This window comes from Vulpes lagopus, chromosome 7, assembly GCF_018345385.1.
Source record: "Vulpes lagopus strain Blue_001 chromosome 7, ASM1834538v1, whole genome shotgun sequence".
NCBI lineage: Eukaryota > Metazoa > Chordata > Mammalia > Carnivora > Canidae > Vulpes > Vulpes lagopus.
The window spans coordinates 110,987,899-111,014,424 of NC_054830.1; the positions used below are offsets into that span (position 1 = coordinate 110,987,899).

Consider the following 26,526-nt stretch of genomic DNA (forward strand, 5'->3'; position numbering starts at 1 on the left):
ATATTGTTTCCCTGAAACCCCATCAGCGTTCACAGCATGATTCTGGGGAAGCCTGCTGCCCTTCTCAGGTATCCTCTGCGGCTCTGACGCCTGCAGGCGGAGGAGTCAGCCCTCCATTCAGACCACCCGGTAGTCTCCAAACCTCTTTGAGCCCCTGTCTGCTCATCCATAGGGTGGAGACAGCAATAGTGTCTGTTAGGAGGAGTAAGCCAGTCGATACCCAGACAGGACACGGCCAGGGCTAGCTGCATGGGGCAGGCCACCTAGGCGGCCTCTGTGCTCAGCAGGGCGTCATTGGTTAAATGCTCTGCTGTCACCATCTTGGAATCCTCAGTGCTTTTGTGAACAAGGGTCTGTCTCTTCATTTTGCACTGGGCCCCACAAATTATGTAGCGGGTCCTCTTCAGCATAGAGCAGGGCATGCTGCTGGCCCTTGGGAACCGTGCGTGAGCTGCTATTCCTGGTCCCCTGTCCTTGGTACTAGGTTTAGCTGCTTTGTGATGTTTTCCTCTGAAGCCAGTTTTCTCTTCACATTATTTAGTAGGGATTAGAGATAGGGTGTGTGTGTGCCTTTGGCTAACTCTTAGAGTATGCACCCCGTATGCACACTGGGGTGAGGACACAGGTGTGTTGACAGCAGGGGTGGGGGTGGCTCTTTGGTCACACGGGTAGGCTGAGCACATCAACCCCATGCAGAGCCCTCTCGCTCAGGAGCAGAGCCCCAGGCTTCACTGACATTCAATCACTTTTATTGTAACTGGTACAGAATGGGGCCAGGTGGCATACTGCTATTGTCTTGAAACCACTTACGTAGGTGGCCAGAGTTTAAGTTAACAGGTTATGGAGTTGTAGACACTTTAATGGATTAGAAGCTCACACCGAGTTGCTAATTTAATTTCCCTTTTTTATTGCTGTTCTCCTAAAAAACAGCACACATAGCCCTTTTCTGAGAATGAGATATTAATAATCACAGCATTCTGCAAGAACAGGAAAGGGCATTAAAAGTTTGCACGGTCTCTCTATTTGTCCCTGACTTCTCAAGGCTCCTCAGCAAACTCATATAGGGGACAGACCCGGGGAATTAACTGCTCAAAGTTCTAACATGTGGAAGTGGCACTTGGCCGCTGTCACCAGACTCAAGTAACATCCTGCCTGTCCAGAGCCCGTCTCTGCAAACAACACTCTATCAGCGCCTGTTCACTGCCCTGACTGTGAGGAGTCTGCCAAAGAAAAAGGAACACTTAGGCCTCAAAGTGCAGGCATTAATATCCTAAGTGTCATCATCATGGAGGACTTTGTTCCCCAAGGAAAGTAAATCTTGCCCTGTGGGACACACAGCAGGCTGAGGACAAAACTTGCTCCCTGAGCTTGGCAATCAGCCCTCAGGGCTGGCCTCCTGATGGGGAGGCAGGGATGGAGGGGGGCTCCCCCAGCAGTGGGCACCCCTTGTATGCACCCAGGCTCATGCTTGGCTGGGCAGAGGAGCTAAAAAGCAGATGTGGATCCTTCTGTCAGCGCTCCCTGGAGCGGCTTTCCTTCTTCCACCACAAGCCTGGGTTTCCCTTTGGCCTCACAAAGGCCCAGAGATGAGGACATGTGGTCAGGGGCATCTTTCTAGCTGTTTCTTCCCACCAGCCACCCCTTCCCGAGCCTGCTGGGTTCCTACAGCCTCAGGGTAAGATGAGCCTCATAGGTCATCCGTAGCCATTGTCCCCTGTGACTATATCTGAACCCCACAGGAGCATTACCAACTTCCACAGACAGACCCTCAGGTGACCCTGATGGAACCCAAGCCCTTCAGGGGAGCCACAGGTACAGGCAAGCCACAGCCTGGCTGCATGGGGCCCAGGCCTCAGGGGTCTGGAGCTGCCCTGTCTGAGGCAGTAGTCATCAGCTGCCTGTGGCTGCTGAGTTCCTGAAATGAGAGTCGTGTGGAGTGAGATGTGCATACTAGCTTTGGAAGCCTTACGTGGAAAAAGAAGGTAAAATATTTCATTCACTAACTATTATGTTGATTACATGTTGAAATAATATTTTGGACATATTGAGTTAAAGCATATCATTAGAATTAGTGTCACCTGTTTCTTTTTACTTATGTGACTGTCAGAAAATTTAAATCAGATATGTGACTTGCATTACATTACATTGCATTGCATTGCAACTGGAAAGCACTGCTCCAGAGAACAGAGGAAGTAACTAGAAAGTCACTCAGAAAGGCCCAGAATTCTGATGAGGGGAGAGGGGACTAGATTCTCTGCCAGCAGCCCCACAGCAGGTGCTTCCCAGAACATGGGCCCGTGGAGGCCCCTAGCGCCTGCCCGAAGTGAGAGGCAGTGGGGATAGAAACTCTTGCCAAGACGCCCCCAAAGGGAAACTCTGAGGCCGTGCCGTTACAAGTATTACCAGAATCAGAGAGTCAAACCGGGTTTTGGGGGGCCACCTGAGTACTGACAGATGGCCCAAGTTTTCACATTCTCTTCTGAGTCTTAGTACAAAATCTGGAGAAACGGCCAGGGATCTGCGGCCACGCCACTGCCCATAGACGTTTACCACTCACGGCATCGCTTTCCCTGCCAACGCAGCGCGGTCGTTTGCAGACTAATAAATCGGCAGAGTTATTATTCCTCTAAAATGCAGACATATCTGGGGTATCCGCTTAACGACGCACATGGAATAAATTACTTTGGGATGACACTTTTTAATTGAATTGAACTAACAGCTTAGTAATATGTTGCAATAAGACGAATATTAGGATGATTAAAAGATCTGAAAACTCCTGCGAAAATTAAATGATTAAACGTAATGCTGAGTAAATGAACAAGCCTGTGTATATTAATCAGTTGTGGGCCTCGGCAAACGGGTAACTAAATGCGCATTACAGCCCCAAAGACGCCCCGGCTTCAGGGACCAGCCGCTCCTTCCGCAGATAAACAGGACGCAGGTGATTTAGTGAGTGTGATGGTTGCGAGAGCTATTGCTTCTTGGCAAACACTCGTTCCTTCAGTCGTATGCTTCAAGGTGCGGCCCCGTAATTAATTTTCAGTCTCTGTTTATAACTAAAATGAAACTTAACTTGAGGGGTAAAAAGTTGATAGAATTCCGGCCTCCATTCTGATCATAGGCCTCAACCTTCCTGACCCTCCCACCTGTTGGGAGGTGTCTCTCATCCCCTGTTGACCCAGTCATCTCTGGGGCTTCGATGTGGTTTCCCAGGGATTGTTGGTGGGACACGTTGGTCTTAGGAAGCAGAGGATAGAAATGTCATGTTAGGAGAAAGTGCTGATTCCAGGGGCCTCGTGGCCAAAGCTGGGTGCTCCCTGGCATGGAGGGGGTGCAGGCAGCTCTGGGAGTGTCCCAGAAGGGTGTCTCTCACTCTGTGACCATCCCTCCCTCGCTCTGTGACACGACAGGCCGGCCAGCCAGCACTATGCAGGCGCCTTCTGCGTGACCTAGAACACTGATTAACTTACCTCCTCGGCTCATCCCCTGCCTGCCCGGAGATCACGCAGGTAATTTCTTTTCTGATCATATAAATCTTTCATGCCCGAGTCGCACTCATAATCAGTTGCATAAAAATTCAGGTTACGACTCAGGCTATTATTAGGAGACATGAAAACAGTGAAAAGTTTTGTTTTTGCTCTCTAATACAGACTCTCAAGGTCTCAGTTTCAGGGAACAGAAGGGACATGGCATCTCATTAAAGGTAAAATTCAATTCAGAGCAGGCTCTCATTTGCTGGACTTGATGCTGAATGTATTAAAAATAAATAAATAAAACACAACACTCTGCTTGCCCACACCCGCCATGGTGGTCTACCCCAGGCCCTTTCCCTCAGCAGGGCTGAGAATCTGGTGCTTCCTAATACAGTGTTTCAAGAAGCCCAGCGGAAGCCTCTTCTCAAATGAAAATATATTCCCCAAACCGAAGTGCTGACCAAACCCGTTTTGTAGCACATCACGTTGGAAAATAATACAGTGGAATTCCATTAAGTCGATGGCTCCTAAAGAACAAGTCAGCTTTCTGAAAAGTTCCAGATAAAGTGCTGCAATTGTTTCAGTGGTTTAGTGTAATCGACTATTAGAGGCACTAGATTCATCTTCCCCAATTTGGCAAATCCAGAGCCATAGAAAGGAACGGCATTCCCATAATTACCCGGGAGACCAGGAGGCTCTTCACGGCCGTGTTGGCAGCGCTTCCTCCCTCTGCAGCCACTGTGCCTCCATCTGGCCTAGCTCAGGCCTGAAAGCCCAGTTCATGAAGCAGCACTTACTGGACTCCAAGTTAGAATTCAAAATGCCCCTCAGAGCGCTAAGGGTTTGAACTCCAAGGAAGGCAATAAATTTGTCCAGGGGCTACCTGAAGACCCAGGCCCATTATGCATTATGGAACTCATACTTTCCAGATGGCACAGCTGACCACACCTACTCAGTCCTGGCTCCAGCCATTCAAGTGGTCTGGGCATTGGGTAATCTGGGGTGTTGTATAGGCTGCCAAGCAGGGGAGCTTGGAGTGGTGTTGGCCTGTGCCTCACGGAATGCCAACCCGACCCTCACTGTCACCTTAAGTACAAGAATCGGACCCTCACTTCAACAAGATCTCATGCCTTACTTTTCTTCAGGGCAGAAGTACTGAAAACATTAATTTGTCAAAACTCTGAAAGCCACCGGCCTGGGCCAACAAGGAGAGGAACAATCAAGACTTTGTCATCAGAGGAGGCAAACAGCCCCAGTGTCCTATCAAATTTAGTCCAGAATGTATTTCGCCATTATCGTAACTATGCCCTTCAGCTGCCATGCGGTTTCAGGAATGAGGCGCTAATACATTCTGTGGCAATGTCTTTTTATGGGGAGGACAGGATCCTGGTGCCCCTTGACAGAGAGAGAATAATAGCATAATGCAACAGAACATTTTTGAAATGCTAATGCACGCTCCCCGCAACTTAATTTTATTTTTTTCTTATTGGCTTTTTATATGACATTTCACAGTCCTGTGGCCTCAATAGCTGGATCTGCATCGTAAAAATGACAACACGGTGATTTAAGGAGGAGAGTCCATCAGAGCGCAATGGATGGTGTGCTTTAAAAGTATCCGTTTAGCACCTCTTACCTGGGGTCAATGTTCATTTTCAATACATCATTAAAGCATCCTGTTAAATCACTCATCGAGCGCCCATGTTCTCCCTCCCCCACGTCCGTGTGGGATCACTGAGATAATGAAGTGGAACCCCGCAAGAAGAGCCATGTTAGGCACACACGCTCTGTTGAGTTGGGGGCTGCCAAAGAAGGTTGACCTGATTTAAAGACTTGGAGAGGGAAGGAGAGAGAGAGAGACAGAGAGAGAGAGGAGAGAAGACAGGTGGGGGGGCGGTGAGGATTCCATGCCGAAATCGCTAGTGAATGACAGATGGCATCAAAGGCAAGCCTCCTTTCTCCATCAGCTTTACAAGCATGGTGTTCACCAAACCATTATTTATGAAAGTCCAGGCTGCACTCCTGCTCTGCAGCCTGCAACCCAGCAGGACGGGAGAGGACACACCACCGTGCCTTGAAGAACTCTAGAGACTCTACAGTCGGCTCACAGCCAAACAGCATTGATAGGTCCAGCAGGACAGAGGCCTGGCCTCTTGGGATGGGACGGCTTGGACCAGGGCATCAGGCTGATTCCATACCCCCCCACATGTGCGGGAAGGCACGGTTTTGACTGGCTCGGTGCTTAAAGCCCAGTTTTCTGCACTGTACCCTGATGCTGTCGGAGCCCAGGCCACAGCAGAGGAAGCTCCGGAGGAGCAATGAATCCAGCCTCCATTTTTGGTGAGCCGTGCTCCTTCTAAGGTCCATTGCGTGGATTTTTCCTGACTTGTCCTTCTGTTCTGATTGCCTGATTATCAAGTCCACCATCTCTGACATCTGTTCCCAAAGTAAAGACCGCTTTAAAACTTGAGTTATGACCAACTGGATTTTCCAGAAACTGCTGCGTATTGGCTAAGATGTGATTTGAATCCACTGAACTGATTTTGGCTTTTCTTTTTTTATTTTTTTAATGCAAACATGTTCACTTTTACCTAGAGGGCTGGCGCTAGTAAAAGCGAGTTCCTCCCCACATTGCTGGCAGACAAAGCACATCAGTGATACTGTTCTTTTGCGCTGGGCCTGGGTGTGGTCCGGACTCCTTCTCAACATGACAAATGCAATTTGGTGCACAGTGGCCTGACCAAGAGGAGAGAGGGGAACGCTGGTGTCTCATCTCACACCAAAAAGTGTGGTCCACATTTCACAAACCAACTTTTTTAATCTAAAAAAAAAAAAATGGGTTTTTAATTTTTTTGCATTGAAAGATAATATAGAGACCTGATCTAGGGCTGCCATTTTTCATTTGGCCAAGTAAGGACTAGTAGCTTTTACTATCATTGAGATGTAAAAGACATCAGTTACAATGGAAATAATTTCAGACTAACGGAAGGACTGTTGTCAACCTTATAGTAACAGCAAGACCAACACATACACACACCTACCTCTCACTGTACAGCAGACAACATCTTTCACAGAGCTGTACTAGCCCTCAGACCAGGGTTTGATATGGGTACCACATCTGGAGGAAGACATCTGGATGCCTGGGTGGATATCTCAGCTCTTTGCAAGTGCTGGTACTGAGACTGCACAGTGCCAGCACACATGTGCACACGGACACACACATACGCCCCCGCCGTCTCACCGACATCTCCCCTGGTTTGGTTAGTAGGGAGGAAGACCTGGCTCATCCCAGCCAGCCTGGCTCCCTGCTGCGAGTGCCTGGCCTCTCAGCGTATCCTCATCAGTTCGCTGAGCGAGCAGGGCATGGCAGCAGGCATCTGCGGGGACAACGGGTGGGCTGGCCAGTGAGTTAGGACAGTACAACGTGACCTTTACAACAGTCAGGAGAGCTCCTGAGACAAACAAGAGGCAAGGGCTTTCTGGAGGGTTAGAGCATCATTTGATTAAATGTCAGCACTTCATCCGGTGGTTTATGACAGCAAGCATAGCTTTTAGAAATACAGGCAAAGCTTCCAGAGCCCGGGACCTAATCTAGGAAGGCAAATGCTGGTCATCCCTGACACTATTTGAAACCCCATTTGGGGTTCCACCGCTTGGGAATCCCTGGCTCAAGACACTTGAGGTGTGCTTTGGCAGAAGCGTGGGGTGTTTGATGCTCCCTCAGGAGTGTTGGATGCAATTTCTTTGCCAAAAGGAGCCCCAGCCCTTCGCACTCCAACCAAGCCAGTGAAATTTGGAGGTTGGGAAAAGTGCTCCTGTGTCCAGTGACGTTTTCCTGGAGGCTTCTGTTCTGTTCTCTAGAGACCCTCCTCGGCCCTAAGCAAACCGCCTCCTCACCAGCTAGACACAGTCTGGCAGCCTCCTGAGTGGTAATGACTGATAACCACAGTAGGGTCTACTTTCCCAAGCACATTTCAGCTGTCAAGTGGGCCTTCAGTGGGGGACTCAGACAGCCGCTGGCAGGAGAGCTTCCCAAGTGCAGGTGTCCAAGGCCTTGCTGTGGTCCTGGTGGCTCCCTCGCACTGCCTGGCTAAGGCATCAGGGAGACAGCCCACTCCAAGACCTCTACCCAGTAGCAGCTCGCCCCATTTGGCCTCATTTGTGAGAGGGGCACATGCCTTCCACCCTGCCTCCCCATGGGGGTGATGTGGCCATGGATGTGAAAATGCTTTATGATGCAGGGCTGTCCTGTGCCACCATCTGGTTAAGCACAGCCCCCAGGACACCCTCTTACCCCGCCTGTGGCCCTCCTTAGCCTGGGCTAGGTTGAGGCCCTGTTGGCCAGCTGGAGCCACAGAGCTCTTTGACAGATGCTTGCTCTAAGGCCACCTCCTCACCCCATCCCCACAATCCTGTTAGGCTCCAGGGTCCCTGAAGCTGTCCTCCTCCACCAACCCAGCCTCTTGTCTTTTCCGAGCCCTCCCTAGCAGGACCTGCTGAACCAGAATCACCAGCCTTTTTCCTGTTCCTACTATCCCTCCTCCCAGGAGAGTGGTCCTGGAATGGGGTCACAGAGACTCCAGGGCTAGGGCAACACAGAGACAGGAACTCATCATGCCTAGTCAGACCCTTTACCTTTGTGACTTCTGGCACCCTCTGTAGTCTCCAAGGGCCCAGGGGGAAGTGGTGTGCCCACCAATTTCTGGGTTCCTGTGTGGGTGAACAAGGTCATGGGCCTCCTCTAGCCACTACTCTGGGCCAGTGACCCCCCACACGCACTGCTTCAACTGCGGCAGGCTGACCATAAGAGAGTCCTCGGCCTGCCCCAGATGGGGACATGCCTAGCTCCCAGGACACCTGTGTCCCTGATTTCCAGGCAAGCAGGAGGCAGAGATAGATGGTGTCCTTTGCTTTGCATTGCCAGGGACCCCCCAACTTTTTAGTCAGTGAGAGGCTAGGCAGGGGCAGGTGGCTGCCTGCTTGACCCTGAGTTCTGAAGCCCTGACCCAGATTTCCCAGGCTCCACTGACACCATTCCTGGCTCCTCACCTGCTCTCCAAGGGGAGCCAGTGTGGAGGGCACCTCCAGGGGAGGGGGCTGAGGCCAGGGGGCTAAGGGGACCATGTCCAAGGCAAACAGGCCCCTATGCCACAGCTACCTTTCAGCCAGGAGAGGGCCAGGCGTCCTTGTGAACCCCATACATTTAATGGGCACATTTCACTGGCGATGGCCTCTCCTGTGCAGGAGCTCTTCAGGCCAGTGTGGTTTCAGGATCGCACAAAGCCATCCAACCCGCAGCTCCCACTATCAAAGTGCCAGGACAAATGAAACTCATTTTCAGTGCCCACCATTCAGTGCCGTGGAAACCACATTCAGCAGCCCACTGACGACATGTGCTGGGATCTGTGAAGTCCATGCTGGCACGCAGAAGCCCCCACACCTGACACGTGCTTAGAAGGTTCTGGCCAGTGCTGGTTGCGCACACGATGTGGGGTAGCTGCACCCTTAACCACAGTTCAGATGCCCCATCGTGGGCCTGGGGTCAGAGGCCCACATGCCCAGAATAGGCAGGGCTGCAGGCAGCCTCTGGGGAGAGTTGTTTGAAGTCATTAAACTATCCCCCATGGCAGGGGTGTGTGTGAGGCAGAAGGGAGCCTCAGCTTCGGTGTGTGTCCCAACCTCCCTGCGAGGGCAGCATGCTCCCACGGTGGGCAAACAAGAGCTCAAGCGCTGTGCCTGAGGCCTTCCCTTCAACTCATGGAGCCACAGGGATCCGCCACCCACCTGACAAGGTGGGTAGCCGAGGACAGGTGCCCTCCTGTGGTAGGGGGCTTGGAAAAGCAGCACTGCCATCATGCGGGGCCCAGGCACCGTAAGCTCCCAGCTGCGCATTGCCCCCTGGCCTCTCCTGTCCCCCTACATCTAGGCTGCCCCTTGCACCTGCGTCAGTGGACAAGTTTGTGAGTTCCTGACTCACCTGGTGTTTATTGGGATCGGCTGGGGGTCTTTTCAGGGGTGCCGAGGAGCAGGTGAGCACCAGGCAGATAGGGTTCCTACCACTTTTGACCTGCCTAGCCTCACCCCTCCCCCACCATGCCCTGATGAGTGCTCTTTGTCAGCTGACATTGCTTTCTGGGGGGTCATTCACCTGGTCTCCACAGAACATGGCCCAGAGCTTGCTGATAATGCTATGTTTCTGCCATGAGCCTCAAGAGGGAGGCCGTGGCTACACAGGCAGCCAGGGAAGCCTCAGGCTGGCACAGCGGGTGGTAGGGCAAGGGGCTGCCAGGGGAAGTGGTTCTCTGCACCAGCTCCCGGGGGGCTCCCCACTTTCACCAGGCGTCAGGGTGGGTGCCCTCAACGTGGGCCTGGAGCAGGCTCCCAGAGTGGCTATGGGAGCAGAAGGGCGGCTGAGCTGAAAAGCTTGAGAAGGAAGAGGTGACCAGGTGTTGAGACAAGAGTCCCCAGCTGAAGGAATGAGAAGGGATGGTGAGGTTGGGCCCAGGACGGTGGACAAGCCAGGGAAGGTGAGGTGAGGGATGGGCCAGGCCATGTAGGGAGGCAATCCCATGGTCATCATCGTGCCAGAGCCACCAGAACTCGGGCTAGCCCCAGCTGGGAAAGCCAAGGGTCAGTCTGCTCCTGGGGCTGCACAGGGCCTGGCTCCCCACAGGCACTCAGCCGAGTGTGAACCACTGTAAGAAAAGGTGCATAGATTTTCATATTCATGATTGCTTTCCAACCACACCATATGGGTGTAGCCAAGGTGGGCTTAGCTGGGTTCCAAGATAGGAATTCCACTCTCCTGAAGCACCATAGGTCAAACAGAAGGAGTCAGTGGCCACCGATGACTCGCAGCGCTTCCCAAGGACTGCCATGCTGTCCCCATGTCTACAGGGAGGCCATGGTGAGCGGTGTGTGCAGAGCTGAGAGCAGGTGGAGGCCTCCTGGTACCAGGGTCACATCCTCACCTCTAGCCTTCCCAAGACCTCTGCAGATGAGGGCTCTGATGCAAACAGGTGGGGTATGACCAGAAACAGCCAGGACCAGGACATCTGGTCACCTCCTCTGCACGAACAACATTTTTCAGACTCTGCTTCCTGATAGGTCAAAGGGCAGGGAGGAGGTGAGGTCGTGCAGGGTCATCTTGATGCAGATGAGGTTACAGTGGGCAGGAAGGACCGCCTCATAGGACGCTCCAGGCAGCTGGAGGTCAGTATAAAGCAGGATCCCTGGGCAGTAAAACTGGGGCTTCTGGGGATGGAGAAGTGGGGACAGGGCAGTGCTGGCCCTGGGGTATCTGTGTGGTTTGTGTGTGTGTGTGGCATAACAGATACAGCCTCAACTCCCTAGAACGCAGATGATTATTTTATCCCAAAGACTTCTGCCGCCTTTGAACTTGAACCTGAGCCTGTTTTTACAATGCACAAAAAAAGAAGCGGTGCCTAGGCTTGCACAGCTTTGGCTGCAGGTTACTGGCCTGGGCTGTGTCCCAGGTGAGCCTTGAACATGTCTCCACACTGGGCTTGCAGGCCTCCTGATGTGGGAGCCATTTGTCGGCATGCTGACTTCTGCTATACGTGTCCCCTGATGCAGCTGGGGGCACGGACCCCCGCGGCGGCTCCAGCCTGTGTGAAACTGTTCATTTGTAACCGTAAAGGCCTTCAGCGCGGCTGCCACAATCAAAACACACGTGAGATGGAGATCAGGGGCTCCCCACCACTGCTAGGAACAGTAGTGTGAGCGCCCAGTCCCGGTGGCTGTTCCTGCCCACCTCCCCCAGCCTGGCTGGAGGGCTCTGTAGTAGGGCGCAGAGGTAGCATGTTTAACTCTGAAGTTACCTGTCGCAAACTTGTTAGCTGCTTGAGGATGAGATCTAGATCTTTTTTCTTGGATTTATAATTGCTGCCCTCTCTCCAAACCCAGAGCATTGAAAACGGGGTGGCAGGAAGTAAAAGGCAGTGTGCTGAACTTCAGGGTGCTGGTCAGGCCACCATAACTCTCCGGGCCTCAGTTTTCCTGTCCTCTACATGGGGATAGCTCTGCCAGTGGAATGTGATCCAGGATTGCCAGCCCTGCAGAAATGCCAGGTAGCTTGCCTGCCAGGCATCTGCTGCCAGCCTCGAGTCCCCGGTGAGTAGGGGAATGGTGCTCTGCATGTAGACTGTTGGCCCATTCTCCATTATCAACCCACCAAATGATGCTTTTATCAAGTATTAGAAGGTAAGATTTTAAACCTTGTGTTTCTTCGCTATCCTTGTGATTCCTTGTTGGAACTTCTCTATTTCTGAGGGTGTATGTGCTGGGCCAGCCCTGCCTCTGAGGCTCTCAGACTGATGCCTCGTCTGGGTCCAGGGCAGTGGCCACAGCCACTTGACCCTCAGAGGCCTGAGACGTCATTAAAGACTAGAATGATTCACACTGATTTCCAACGGCTTGAGTTGAGATGCGAGGGGGCACATTTGCGTAAGCCCAAGCTCCCTCGTGATGGGATACCAGCATGGCCAGTGAGCATGGGAAAGCAGGACACAGGGGATCCCTGGGTGGCTCAGGGGTTTAGCGCCTGCCTTTGGCCCAGGGCGCGATCCTGGAGTCCCCGGATCGAGTCCCACATTGGGCTCCCGGCATGGAGCCTGCTTCTCCCTCTGCCTGTGACACACTCTGCCTCTCTCTCTCTCTCTCACTCTATGTCTATCATAAATAAATAAATAATTCCAAAAAAAAAAAAAGGAAAGCATGAGGAGAATGGCAGGGAGTTCATTTTGGTGGGAGCCATAGGAGAGGAGGCTGGAAGTGAGGTGCCAGTGGGGCATGATGCCAGGCGGGTGGAGGAGAAGGAGGCCTGCACAGGGGTGGCCAGTGAGACTTTCCCAGGGAAGAGGTTCCTGCTTCCACCAATAATGAGGTCCTGCCCAGAAGCAGTCTCGAAGGAGATAGAGAGGAACCCGGGGGTTCCGAGGGGGTACAGGGGCAATTTGGCTGTGATTGTAAAGATGAGGAGAGGTGGATGAGATTTTGGCTCATTCATCCCTAAAATGGACCATTCACTCAGCCAGCCTGCAGCCCCCGTGTGTGCCTGGCAAGGCAAGCCCCATGTCGGGTGCAGCGAGAAGCAATTTGCCGTGGGTCAGATGTGGAGATCTCCAAACTGACAGATGGCGGAGGAGTCTTTGGAGGGGAAACGAGAGGCATTTTTCTTGCCAAGATCTGTCCTTGGACAAAGCATATATTATAGGGTTCTCTCTGAAAGATAATTTAAAGAACCTACCCAAGACAAAGAGAGAGATAAATATCCCATACAAGGAAAAGAGATTTCTCACATCCCGATATTTTGGTGCCATGCATCTTGTCTGACACAGAGAACGTTCCAGCAAAGGCAAATGAGTTGGTTTCTATATCACAACTATGATGATCGTAACAGCCATTCTCTTGAGGTGTCCCCTTCCCCAGTCACATGCCTGCATCAAGACCCCACCACCATCAGGAGCAGCAGGGGGCAGTCCACAAGGCTGGTGTTGGCAGGAGAGCATGATGGCTGAGGTCCTGTGTAAGGCTTGTCCTTGTCAGGCCAGGGTGAAAGATGAAGGGCTTCCCCTAATGCCATGGTGTGACCCCCCCAGATGTGGGTTAGTCTAGACAGGGCTGCCTCCTCATATGCCTGTAGGCCCTGCCCTTCAAGGAAAGGGTAGTGGGAGGACGGGCACTGTCAACAGGTAAAGGATAAGTATTTGGGGCCATGAAAGTCCCCTCATTACTGCTAATCATGGTTCTTAATGTATAGCACAGCTCACAGTGGTGCCACTATTGGCACTTGGGGCCGGGTAATTCTTCGTTATGGGGACTGTTCTACGTGTTGTAGGATGTTGAGTAGCATCCCCAGCTTGTAACCACCAGATGCCAGCAGGAAAATTCCCCCTTTCTCAGTCGTTAAACCAAAATTGTCTCCAGACATCACCCAGTGTCCTGAGGTGTGGGGAGGGATGTTTGCAAAATCACCCTAGGTTGAAAACTGCTAACCTGAGCCGAATGGACCATCTCTCATCTCTCTGCCACGAGGAGCACTTCCCCTCATCTCCATCTGTATCCAACTTCTGTTCTGAAGCACAAAGTCTCTGCCTGGTCAGAAGCCAGGCCTCCATTTATTCCCTGGGGGCTCCCCGCTCTCCCCCACTCAGAGGCTCTTATTCACAAAGTGCCCCTTCTCTCTTCTGCATCATGCAGTTCTCCCTCTCCACTTGTTCATTCCCCTGGGCTCGCAAACACAACACCTGAAAAAAAAATCTTTCCCTGACCTTCCTCTCGCCATCCACTTCTCTGCTTCCCTTCATGACAAAACTCTTGCAAAGAACACCTGTCCACCTCCTGTCCTGTTGTCTCTCAGTCCAACCCAGATATGGCTTCATTCCCCAGTGCTCTAATGAAACGTTAGAGATTCCAAATGTCCAGGTCCCAGAGCTCCAGCCCCCTCCCCATTAGCAAAGCCCATGATCAAGCCTCGGTCCTGGTCTGACCAGAGCCCCCGGCAGCCCTGGACACAGGGAACCCACAGCCTCTCTCACAGGCTCCTGCTCAGACTCCAAGTGACGTCTGCCCATCCTCCTCCTCCAACCCTCCTCTAAACCTTGGGGCGGTGGCGGCGTGGGGGGGGGGAGGTCCAGGCCTCAGTTCTCCAGCCCCTTCCCTCTCTTCACACAGTCCCCAGACATCTCACTTGGTCCCATGGTTTTAATTTTTTTTTAAGATTTAATTTATTTATTTATGAGACACAGAGAGAGAGAGGGAGAGGCAGAGACACAGGCAGAGGGAGAAGCAGGCTCCATGTAGGGAGCCTGACGTGGGACTCGATCCTGGGTCTCCAGGATCACACCCTGGGCTGAAAGCGGTGCTAAACCACTGAGCCACCCCGGCTGCCCAGTCCCATAGTTTTAAATATCATTTAGACATGGATGGATTCCAACGTCGCATCCCTGGGCTGGACCAGTCTTTGAGCCCCACACTCATTTAGCCACCCGCCTCCCCTTCCACCAACTGCCGTAAAAGAATTCCTGGATCTTACCTGGAATGCCTACTTTTTCCTCCTCAGCCTATCAGCAAATGGAACCAGCAGCACCTGCCCAGTTTCCCAGGCAGGAATCCCAGTATTCATCCCTGATCTGTCCATTTCTCCCAATCCCTGCCCCTGTACTCCAGTTGATCGCCAGATCTGTTGGCCCTGTCCCCCAACAGGTGTCCCAAATTCATCTGCCTCCCAGCACCTTCGCAGTCCCTGCTGTGGCCCAAGCCACCAACCCCCAGTACACAGGCTCCTAACACATCTCCCAGCTTCTTCTGCTGCCCGTTCCCTCCACCACCTCTGCACCCCCCTGCCCCCCGCTGAGCCCCAGCAGGCCTACTTCCCCCGCGCTATGCCTCCTCAAGCCATTCACAGTGGTACTTGCCAGTAGTTGCTCTAGGGGTGAGCGCAGGACTCAAATCTAACTGATGAAACCTGAGAGAACTCACTGCGGGGGGACAGGGGGGGACCACTTCCTTGTCCTTACAGCTCACACACCAGGAGGAGGCCCTTCCCAAGCCATACAATGTAGTGCCAGCCTGTGATGCCCACAACTGTCCAGCAGTATGGCCACACACTGAGGGTGGCAGGGCAGAAGGAAGAGAGCCTGAGGGTTCCATGACATCCTGGCACCATGAGAGGGACCTATCCGGGAAACTCCCACCAGGGCCTCTCTCTTAGGGAGATGACAGCTTTTCCTTATTAGTCAGCCGTTTCCAGGCAGGGTTAGCACAGTTGAAGATATCTCAGCCGATGCACAGATCGTCTTTAAAAGCATAAATCAGACCAGTTTGGTCTCCTGCTTAAAATTTTCTAAGAGCTTGTCACGCAGTAAAACCCCAACTCCTCAGCGTCACTGCAAGGCCCTGCCAGCCTGGCTCCTGACCATGCACCTTCAGCCTCACCGCTGACCACTGTCCCCAGAGGCCTCTCTCCCTGCTGTCTATGCCCATAGCTTCACTAGCCTCTGAGGGACAGGGCTCTTCCAAAATCCAGCCTTGGACCCCCTCTGTCAAGGCCCAAACCAGGCCACCAGGGGCCAACAACCCCCACTGACCTCCTCTCCTTTCAACAGATGGATTCAGCGGAGCTCCCTGTCATGTTAATATTCAGTGACCAAAGCTATGGTGCCTTTCAGGTGGACCCTAAAACCAGAACCCTTTGGGGCTCCCTGGGGGAGAGGACAGAGTCTGAATATGGCTCACCCTGGACCAGGAAGTGGTGGGCCAAGCAAGGTCCTCAGGAGGCCTGCTGTCAGGGACAGAGGCTATGGAGCAATGTTTCCTCTAAATACAGAAGCTGCCAGGATCTCTGTGAGCCCTGGGAGCAGCAAAGCCCTCTGCCAGGCTTGGGGACCCCTCCTCAGGAGTTCATCAGAGCTGTGGCATGCTCAGGAAATTGGAATTGAAACAAAACAAATACACTGATGCAAGCTGCTCTGCAAAATGGTTTGCTGATGCTTGTTTACAAAATGCAGGCATGACTTAGCATTCTCAGGAGACAGGATAATTAAACAGAAAACAAGCTATACTTATTTATGCTCTTGCAAGGCCCAGGGGCTCCTCCCCATTGTATGTGAGAAGCTGGGTCCCCCACTCTGAGAGGCCAAGGCCTGCACTGCAGGGGGTGGGGGTGAGGCACGCATCAGGGACAAGCCCCCCCGTGTCTGGCTGCTCCGGGCTGCCTTGCTAGACACTCCCCAACCCCCAGGGACCTGGGAGAGCAGCCTGGATGATGGAGACTTGCATCTGCCCCTCTTCCTGGGCTGAGGTTTTTTGGTAACAGGAATGCTATAGTTTAGAAATCCTCTTGAGACTTGTTCACTGAAGAGTCCAAGAATAAGGTGATAATCTACTTTTCAGATCGAATGCCCAAGGAAGGTTTAGAGGGTTATCAGTCAAGACAGAGATGGCACAGCAAGGCTCCCAGCCCACCTACCCCCAGAACTTCACCGTATTATGCAAGAGGTCAAGCAAGGAGCACAGGAGGGTGTCACCCCTGACATCCCCTTTCATGGGGCTCCTCATGCAAACTGTTTCCAAGCCTCACCCCTTTCTCTTCTCCTCCCCCATAGTCACACCCTAACTCTCCCTGAAGGACAACCTCAGCCTCCTAAATGGGGTCCCTGCATCCTCTCCTCTCCCGCAGAGGCCCATTATTCACACAACAGCTGGAGCCATCCTTCTGGCAGGTAAATCAGATCACATCCCTCCTTGACTTAAAATCCTCCAATTACTTTCCATTGCCTTCAATTAAAATCATCAAGTCTTCCATTAAAAAACAGTGCCTTGGCCTGTTCCACCTGGCTGTGTAGCTGGCACCTCTCTGCCTACATGTGTACCACACACATCTGCGTTGTTCCTCATGCTGCAGACCCACACTGGCCTTCTTCAGTTCCCAGAGTGCTGTGAGCCCTCATCCTACCTCAGGGCCTTTGCATGAGCTATTTCTCTGACTAGAATGTCCTTTCTCCTATTCTTGGCCTCAGTGTTTTCTTCTCCCTTTACAGATTTCTCCTGAAATATCTCCTGCTCAGAGGCTTCCACCACCACCCCAACTTGCATCTTATTAGGTCTCACTGCTCTTCTCTCTCTTCTTCTTCCCATGCACAGTGTGTATTACCCTGGGTCACTTATTTACACATTCTCTCCCAGCCTACCCTGAGACCCCTCTCTCCCTTGAGCAGGGAGTTTGGATACTATCTAATGATGAAAACAGTAGAAATGGCTGTGGGATAACAGAGTGAGCTCACTGGACAGGAGGTGTTTGGAGGCTTGGAACAGAAGTCAGATCTCCTCTTATCAGAGGATTCTAAGGGTTCCTGACCTGAATGACTTGACCTCTCAAAGGTCCATTCCACAGCTTATTATACTTTCATCTGTGGAAATACATTAACTTGAATTTCTTTGTCTTCTAAGGGGGTTTATGAGATAACACCAAATGCTGTAAAGACCCAAAGTCTCAGTAGCATGATGCAGCAAAGACTAATTTGTGGACTCAGGCAGCAACAAGGAGGCTGTGTTCTTTGCTCCCAAAAAATGCACGACCACACAGTCTCTTAAGGGGAGAGAAGAAAGAGAGCATGCATGATGACTGCATGAATCAGAGCTCCCAGAGTACCAGAACCAATAGGATACCTGGATGGATGGACAGATGTATGGATGGATGCATGCATGGATGGTTGGAGAGAATAATATAAGGAATTGGCTCACATGATTGTGGAGGCTAAGATCCCAGAGTCTGCAGTTGGCAAGCTGGAAACCCAAGCGAGCCAACGTTGTAAGTTCCAGTCTGAAAGCCAGCAGGTTTGAGACCAGGAGGAGATGATGTTTCAGTTCAAGTCCAAAGGCAGGAAAAGACCTGTGTCCCATCCGGAAGGCAGTCAAGGAGAAGGACCTCAAAATACTACAAATACTCAGAATACTAAATAGTAATACTAATAATAGTACAGTAATACTAAAAATACTAAAAATACTCAGGCTTTTTGTTCTACTCAGATCTTCCATTGATTGAAAGAGGCCCATGGACATTGGGAATGGCAATCTGCCTTAGTCTGTCCACTGATTCCAATGTTAATTTCATCCAGAAACGTTCTCACGGACGTACCCAGAAGAAGGTTTGACCAACCATCTGGGCATCCCTTGGGCCAGTCATGTGATAAAATTAACCATTGCAGTGATGTGGGGTTTGCATGGTCAGGCATGGTCACATCCATCTAGTCAGAACCAGCCATATGACCACACCCTGGCTCCCAGAGAGGCTGGGAAATCATCTTAATGAGTGCTTGGGAATTGGAAAATGAACCAGCATCTGGGAACACAGGGCAAATTCTGAGTAACTAGCAGATAATTATATAATGTAATACATTCTTTTCTTTTCCCTAAAGCTACCCAGGCAGTTAAAATACTTTACTTTGCAAATACCTTGAGCAGAGGTGTTTGTTATCTTCGGGGGTAGACTTGGCAGGGCAGGGGAGGTATATAGACCAGTCAGCCTGACCAAGGCCCCCTGCTAGGCACAGAGACCAGCCAGGGAGGGAAAGCCAGCAGCCACGCACCCTGCTGACCAGGAGACCCTGGGCTTTCCACCCCAGTGCTGACTGACCTTCTGCTTCCAACTTCAGCCTCTACTGTGTGGCAAGGGCACACAGCACGCAAGGGCACCCCGAGGCAATGATGTCACAACCCTTGGGCACTGAGCTCAGCTCTGACTTCCTGCTCCTCTACAACAGTCACCTGGTGATGTAGTTTCCCCGAAGCTAGAAGGGTTTATTGGCCAGAGGATGCAAAACAGAGCCCTGGAAGTCAGAGCATGCCCAGCTAGCCCAGCCCCTGCAGGGGCCCCTCCTGCAAACCTCATCACACAGGGGCTGTGTGGGAGTGAGGCATGGCTCTATCTCCTGCATCCACATCCACAAGGCCCAGTACTGGACCACAGGAAGGACTCTACCCAGAGAGAGTGGTCAGGCTCTGATGCCTCCTCTCCCCACCCTACATCTAACACTTGGCCCCCCCTGCTAGCTCCAGGTTAGCAGGGACTGGACCTGCTCTGCTTGCCAGCATATTCCCGCTGTATCCTGGCACATAGTAGGTGCTCAATAAATAATTGTTGAATGTGCACTACCCTAATAGTTCACTTGCTTAAAACTACTTATCAAGTCCCCTCTTTGTGTCAGGAATTATATTAGGTGCTGAGAGTACAAAAGACATCATATAGACATGATCTCTGTCTGCAGCTTACAAAGGTGTTTATTTACACTGAAGAGCACTGCCCTGCACTTAATAACTGTAAAAAAAAAAAAAAAGGAAAGAAAAGAAATGGTTGCAGCAACCCCAAGCAATGTGACTCAATTGAAAAAGTAAATTAGCCACAGATCTGCAGGTAATTAACAAGTTTATTGCCATCCCCAAAATGAAGTAAGCAAGAGGGAAGATGACAATGACAGGAAAATTGAATCAGATGATTCCTAAAGAAACAGAACATTTTGGACACATGCAATGCTGGCTGGTCCAGAGATACCTGTGCAAGCTAGACATGCTCCGGTGCTCAGAACGTACATGTCAGGATGAATGGGCCCTAGGACAATCTGTTCCCGGCCCTGCGGCCACCAAGTGTCAGCAGATATGTGCAAAGAGCCCTGAGGAGCAGGCTGTGGTGGAAGGGGACACAGGAGACACAGAGCATCCCCCCAGCACCTTCCCCCAAGTCATGCCAAAGCTGCCACACCCTGTAAGGGCCAGGTTCAGTTATCGGGTCCAGGAAACGTTGAGATGTCGCCTATCCCCTACGTGGTCCGGAGACATGAGGCACACACCTTCTACCCTTGTTTCTGTCCTGATCGCCAACTTCATAGCGTGATCCTGGTCTCAGGAATGAAACCCGATGGGTAGCGTTTGTCAAACAGGTGCCACACCTCCTGGTGGGGGTGCTCCCAGGTCTTACCAGAAGCACCTCACTTTACAAGGAGAACAGTGTGAGAACAGACTACAGCTACAGAGATGTGTCTAAGCACCCAGCCTGGTGTCTCTCCGGATTATCCTAATCCTCAGCTTCCTGAGCCTGGGTTCTGCTCTTGGAGGCTCAGTGCAACCTATTGACATGCAGGCAGGTTGATTGAGCTTTTGACAGAGTCTTTCCACCAAGAGCATCATTTGAAAAATGGCAAATGTCCAGGTAGGAATGTGTTCCATTAGTGCATTTCTAACATAAGAAAACTAACGCAAACTTGACAATAATTCGAGAAATTTAATTTCTATTGCTGTGAAGCACCAGAATCCTGCTTGAGAGGGTGCTGATGGTTTTATGAGTGTCTCATCGAGTTCAAGTCAGTGTGAGAAATAGTGCCTGAGATTAAGGAAAAGCTGTAATAGGATCTAAAACTCAATTCTCCAGAGCCTGAAATGCTATGGCCACCTGCTTTTCGGGAAGGGTGTTAGCCTGCTTCTAGTAGGCACATTAATCCCCTGCGGCCTCCTCATCTCTGTGGGCTCCCAGGAACAGGGAGAGCGTGTATGCAGTGAGGAGGCTGAGGTCTGGTGTCTGGAAAACCAATGTGTTTTACTGCTCTGGTTGGAAGGGCCTAGGAAGGGAGGCAGGTGTCTCCCAGGAGACTGCGTCAGCCAGACTTGGCCTCAAGCCCACCTACTGTGTGCAGGCACTGTGCTAGGCATGGGAGCCCCGCACAGCCCTAGGTTTCTGCTGCTGGACATGCGGCCTAGGTCGTACCCCGAGGGATCTCTTTCATGCTAACCCAACCGTGCTGACCTTGACAGTAGATTCAATGTGACCTGTGCCTCTTCATCTCAGGGTGAGGGGTAGGAATCCAGGGGAAATCCATGGATACCAGAAGGCCTGGCTCATGGGGAGACAGATGTCCCAAGCTGTGAGGAAGCCCCAACTTCCTTGCTCTCCTCTGATTCCATACCAGGCGGCCTTCCAGTGTCAATTCTTACAGCAGGGGCATCACCCCTCTCGTGGGCGCCTTTGCGCAGCTGTACCAGACAAGCTCCCACTGGGTCCCCTGGGCCCCGCAGTCCAGCCCCTCTCACTGCCCCACACACTCTGGGCACAGGGCAGATCTTGTGGCGTGGTCCCCTGGAAACCTTGACAAGCCTCCCAAAGAGCAACCCACGGAGCCACAGACCACCAGAACCACAGCCAGCAGCCAGATGGATCCCTCAGTGGTCCCTCTGCAGGCCGCTGCCCTGGAAAGCTGTGGGGCGGCTGCTTCACTTCCCTCTCCCCCGGAACAGAGTGCAGGGATCGGAGTCCCCTGCCTACACGTGTGCCTGGCAGGGGTAGTAAGTGTGTGGTCACTGCTCCCATGCTAGGGCCATCCCCACAGACAGCAGGCCCCCTGGCCCTCCTCTCGTGCCCAGCACACCATGAGGCTCCAGAGGACCATGGAGTCCTCTGTGCTAGGCCACAGCACTGCTACCAACCTGTCCCCAAAAGTTCCCCTAGAAGGGGAGGCAGCCTGCAGCCACCTGAGCCAGCCTTCAGTTCTGCTGGCCCTCCCTGTCTTCACAACATGGCTCCACTTACCTTCCCCTTTTCACTGTGCACGGTGGCAAACCTTCCAGGTGGGACTGGGAAGGGGACAGAGGGAAGAGAAGACCCTCTCTGCGCCTCTGGAGCGTCATAGGGTGTCAATCGGCCCAACGTACTCTTTCTGTCAGGGCGTCTGTCCCCACTTCCAACCACCTGGCACCTGGCCCCATGGTGGCCACAGCACCCAGGCCTAGAGTGTGGGACAATCCTGTGACAGCATGGTACTCCATTCCACCCAGCCCCAGGGATGGCTTCATGGAAGAACACAGGAGGCATGTCTGGCGATCAGAGTTCTCTCCTGTGCTTGTTGCCTGCACTCTTGGGAAGCATTTGGTCCCCTTCTGTGGGATCTCTGCACAGGGACAGTGTGAGTGTGGGACCGCCACTGGGCATCTTGCAGCCGAGTAGAGCATGCCTGGTTGAGGGTCCCCGATGTCTCTACAGCCTCCTCCACCCCGCCCCCTTGGATTTCCCAGTTGTGAAAACTAAGACCACCCTGCTTTTTTCTTCTTAAAGTGGTCCGGCATTTCTGAGAGTTTCTGTTTCTTAAGTCTGAAAAGGTCCTACCAAACTCAAAAGGACAGTGTCTTTCAATCTTCCACAAATACCTAAGTGTCCCCTTGTGTTAAAACTTCAAGATCCCAGAGACCCTCCCTGAGGTCATCTCTAGGGTCTCAGAATAGATGAATAGGAGGGGACTGGCGGGCACCACGTTTAAGTAACATGGGAAGAGAAGAGGACAGGGGCCGGTCAGTCAGGGACTGTTTTAAATTCTGTGGGTCATGGGAGCTGTGGGTGGCTTTTGAGCAGGGCGGTAACATATCACGTGCTCACAGGAACAGGGGCGATCTGGAGGGGTGAGCACACAGGGGGCTGTTGGTGTCTAGGGTGGAGAGTAAGGATTCCGGGGGAATCCCCAGGGAAGCCCCTATGGGACTTGGCAACTGTCGGTGCTACCACTTGAGGTGTCACTGGTGCCACTGTGGGTACACGGGCAAAGAGCAAAGGCAGGTAGTGCTGGGGGGCAAGGGAAGGTGCACCCAGCCAGTGCCTGGCAGGGTGAAACAGGGCCTGCAGGCATGTACACTTAGAACCATGCACTCAGAGTCCCAGGGCCCAAAGCAACATGGGTCCCCAGAGCCCACCTAACCTGATCCCTAATTTTATTGATGTCTGAACTGAGGCCAAGTAGCAGGAAGGGACTTGCCAAAGGCCACTTGGCATGTCACCAGCAGAGCCAGGCCTGGAGGTGGATGTCCAGAGCCACAGTCCAGAATCTGCCCTGCCCACTCCAGCCCCAGGCCATGATGCTATTTTTCACTCTGGGAAATGACTGTGGGAGGTCATTTAGCAGGGAAGTGGGGCCTGCCTGGGGAAGGTGTGTTGAACAGTAAATAACTGGGAGGAAGGACGGAAGGAGAGCTTTGGTTGCAATGAATCTCTTCAGAATTTTTAAGCCAGTCGGGGAATATTGACATGAATTAAATCCAATAAAACATTCATTTAATTAAACTTTAAGTGATCCAAATATTTGCTGTTTGGTTAATATTTGTGTAGCTGACAGGAGCAGCATTATGATGGTTCTGTCAGTATTCACGCATTCTAATTTTGCATGAGCCTTTCCTACGCAAAGTGCACATCTCCAGACATACGAATGATCCGGCAAGCACTCAGGAAGGATGCTGGAGCCAGCTGTCCCAGCAGCCCTCCCACTCGGGTTTTTACCTGTTTGCTTTTAGCCCTGTGCTAAACTTATTGAAGTACATGACCTTGGGGCCACAGGGAGGATCCTGCATTGCACATAGGTCTTACATTGCAAATGAGATCCCAACCAACCAGAATACCTCATGTCCCCATCCCTGGACCCCAAGCACTCTCCTCTTCCATCTACCCATACCCCCCCACCCCCCCTGTCTTTCAGGCAGTGGTTGTCAGGCCTCAGCATACCATGGAAGCCCCTGAGATGCTCCGTCACCTGAGTCTTTCAGCCTGGGGCGGAGGGGCAGGAATCTGCGTTTCTATCCATTGCCCCTGAGATGCGATCCAGTAGTAGGGGGCCACACCTTGAGAACAGGAGCTCTGGCCCAGGGACATCCTGCCTCTTCCAGGGGCTGCTGGCTGAGTGCTTCGTTGTCCTTTCCCGTGTAGTTGGACCAGAGCTCCACCACGCAGCGAAAACGTGATTTCCTTCTGTAACACGCATGCCTTCTCCGCCAGCCCCTGCCACCTGCGCTGGGAGGACAACGTGCCTGAACGTTCCGTCCGCTGCAAAGCTTAGTCTGAGCAGGTCGTTCTAACAAGTCCGTATTAAGTAATGCTCTATCTAAGAAAAGTGCCCTATGCCTCTGGTTCCCACCAGCATCCCCAGCTGCCCCCCACACTAGCTTCTGAGTGTGGAACAGAAGCAAGCAGGTGTCCTTTGCCACCATCGGTGCCCCCTGCAAAGACTCCCAGTTGCCCCGGGACCTGCCTCTCAGGTCCTGCTCTTGGTGTGGGCTGTCTCAGCATCTGATGTCCCCTAACAGCTTGGCCTCCGCAGCCCCTGCTGGCACGACGCAGCCCCGGAGGCTCCAGGGCCGTTCCCTTGGGGCCTCGGGCTCAGAGGTACACAGCACCTCAGGGCCCAGCTCGCGTGCGTGGGGAACCGTTGGACTTGTCCACACCACTCAGGAGCCCAGGGGCCTCTGGCAGATAATCCCGGCTCTTGGCTCTGTGCCGCGCTTCCTGTACTCACCCCAGGGGGGAGGGGGAGGGGTGCTTAACTCCCGTCTAGAATCCCCATTGGCTCCCCTCACCTACGTGCCAACAGGCACACCCTTCTCACGGGTTCCCTCATCCCCACAACACCCTGGGAAGAGGAGGGGGTCTGCTGCCTATTTCCACAGAGCCTCATGGGTCATCTGATGAGGAAGGCATACTGTTCTTCACTCGAGGACAATTCTGGGTTCTGAATCCTCAGGGTCAGCACAGCACAGAAGGAGGCAGACCAGCGTGGCACGTCCTCCTCCCTCCGTCTCTCTGCCCCCTGACTCTCCAGAGCCTAGGGCCCGCTAGGGAGGATGCGTGCCTTCTCTCTCCTGCCCTAACCAATAAGCCTCATGACTCAGAGGTGGGAGGGCAGCAAGCAGGACGTGATTTAAGAGGGAACCTGAAATGCATCACTTTAATGTTTGTAAAATATTATGCCGGCTGCGTCTGCATCAATCACTTGGTGCTTATCTTTCCCCGTGCGGCTCCTTCACGGGGAGTCACATTTTTCCTGTGCTTGAGTGTCCCCTCTCTACCGGCCTGTTGGCTCCTTTCCTTCCTTATTTCCATTTTCTCCATTTTTCATCCATCCATCCAACAAGCACTGATTAAGCACCTAGTGTATATCTTGCTCATCTCTGTGAGCCCAGGGCCAGGCCGTGGAGTGTTTGTGGCGGGGAAGGGGCTTTGCTACTCAGGATCTGACCTGACTGCACCTACTCTCACTTCACCTACTTTGCAGTACATCACAGCTGCCACTGTTTTCATTCCTGCCCCTCCCTCCCCACCCCCCTCCACCCCCAACCTTCTCCTCATGTGCAAGAAGGTGTGAGCACAGACATGCTCCCTGGCCACGCAGTTCAAAAAGGTTGGTTCCCAACTCTGTGCTTTGCTCCACACCTGGCAGAGTCCCCAGGTCCCAAAAGAGTAGTAAGAGTGAGTAGGGCTCCCAGCATTTTTGTTGGCATCCCGGATAATCACAGACCCTCAGAGCCAGCCAGCCTGCCTCCCTCAGCTCATGCCACCTCTGGGCTATTGCCCCAAGCGCTCTGAGTTGTAGATCTGAGGGAAGAGTAAGGAAGAGGCAATCCTGTCAGTAGGCTGGTAACTCTCCCTCCAAGCCTGATCCCATGTTGGTATATGAACAACTTGAGTCTCATTAATTTTCTCACAAATCCTGAAAATTTCTAAAAGCCTGTGGCTGCAAGCAAATATTTTAGATCCTTCCCATTTGCCTCAAGAATGATCAGTCCTAATGCTGGTTAGCAAGTATAAAATGGCAAGGATTAAAAATTTGTGCAGCCCGAAGTACGCTTCAAAAAAAATTAAAGGCTACACTGCATGGTTGCTGAACAGAAATCCAAATCCGAGTTCAAAGAATCCTCAGACAGAAACAAACCTTCAAAGGTCAGCCAGTTCATTCCCCAGACTTCAGACAGTGCAACCTTTAAATTACCCCCAGATGGATGAGAGACCTGTCAGCTCAGCCAGCAGACCTTGACTGCACCAAGCAAGGCTCAGACTTCATGAGGCCCAAGAGCACAGAGCAGGGCGTCCGCCGCACATCTGGCTCCCCAGTCCCCGTGTGGCAGCCCACATTCTCAGCTCAACTGCTAAATCCATAGCCCAGATGGTTTCCCTACACTAGCTACAGCCTCTAATTTCTCTGACTCACAGAGCCCTTGGAACGAAGACACGAAGGAGTGTCCATCTGTACATTTAGATGGCACACTAAGTGAGTTCAACACACAGTTTTCAGGGAGCCTCAAAGCCTCCAGGCCCCTGGCCTGCAGGAAACCCCTGTGGCCATTGGCCCCACTCCACCCACCGGATGTGCCCCTGATGACTTTCTCCTTTTCCCCCTGCAGAGGTGGTTCAGCTCCGCCTCGCCCCCGAGGAGAGGGTCAGTGTGGCCACAGTGACCGTGGGACTGAGCATCGTGCTGACCTGCGCTATCCGTGGAGACCTGCGGCCGCCCATCGTCTGGAAGCGCAATGGGCTTGCCCTCAACTTCATGGCCTTGGAAGACATCAGTGTAAGTCACTCAGCTCTGACCCTGAACGCACACCTGCCCCAGGGAAGTAGCCTGCAAACTGCCTGTGGCAGTGGCAGGGCCAGAGGGTTTGATTTTCACACCCTAGTTTGATGCCTTTCAAGTCTGTTGTCTGATAGCTGGAGGTACCAGAAAATCCACGTCCCCCTGAG

General features: G+C 52.5%; 1 protein-coding gene across 6 annotated transcripts in view; it reads left to right on the forward strand.

Moving 5' to 3' along the window:
* The window catches only part of FSTL4 (follistatin like 4), a 558,936-nt gene that overhangs the window by 471,659 nt on the left and 60,751 nt on the right, over nucleotides 1-26,526 (forward strand). For all 6 annotated transcript variants that reach the window (XM_041764231.1, XM_041764228.1, XM_041764229.1 and 3 more), the window contains one exon: nucleotides 26,190-26,356. In XM_041764231.1, the coding sequence (XP_041620165.1) occupies nucleotides 26,190-26,356 (167 nt within the window). The remainder of the gene's footprint in view (nucleotides 1-26,189; nucleotides 26,357-26,526) is intronic.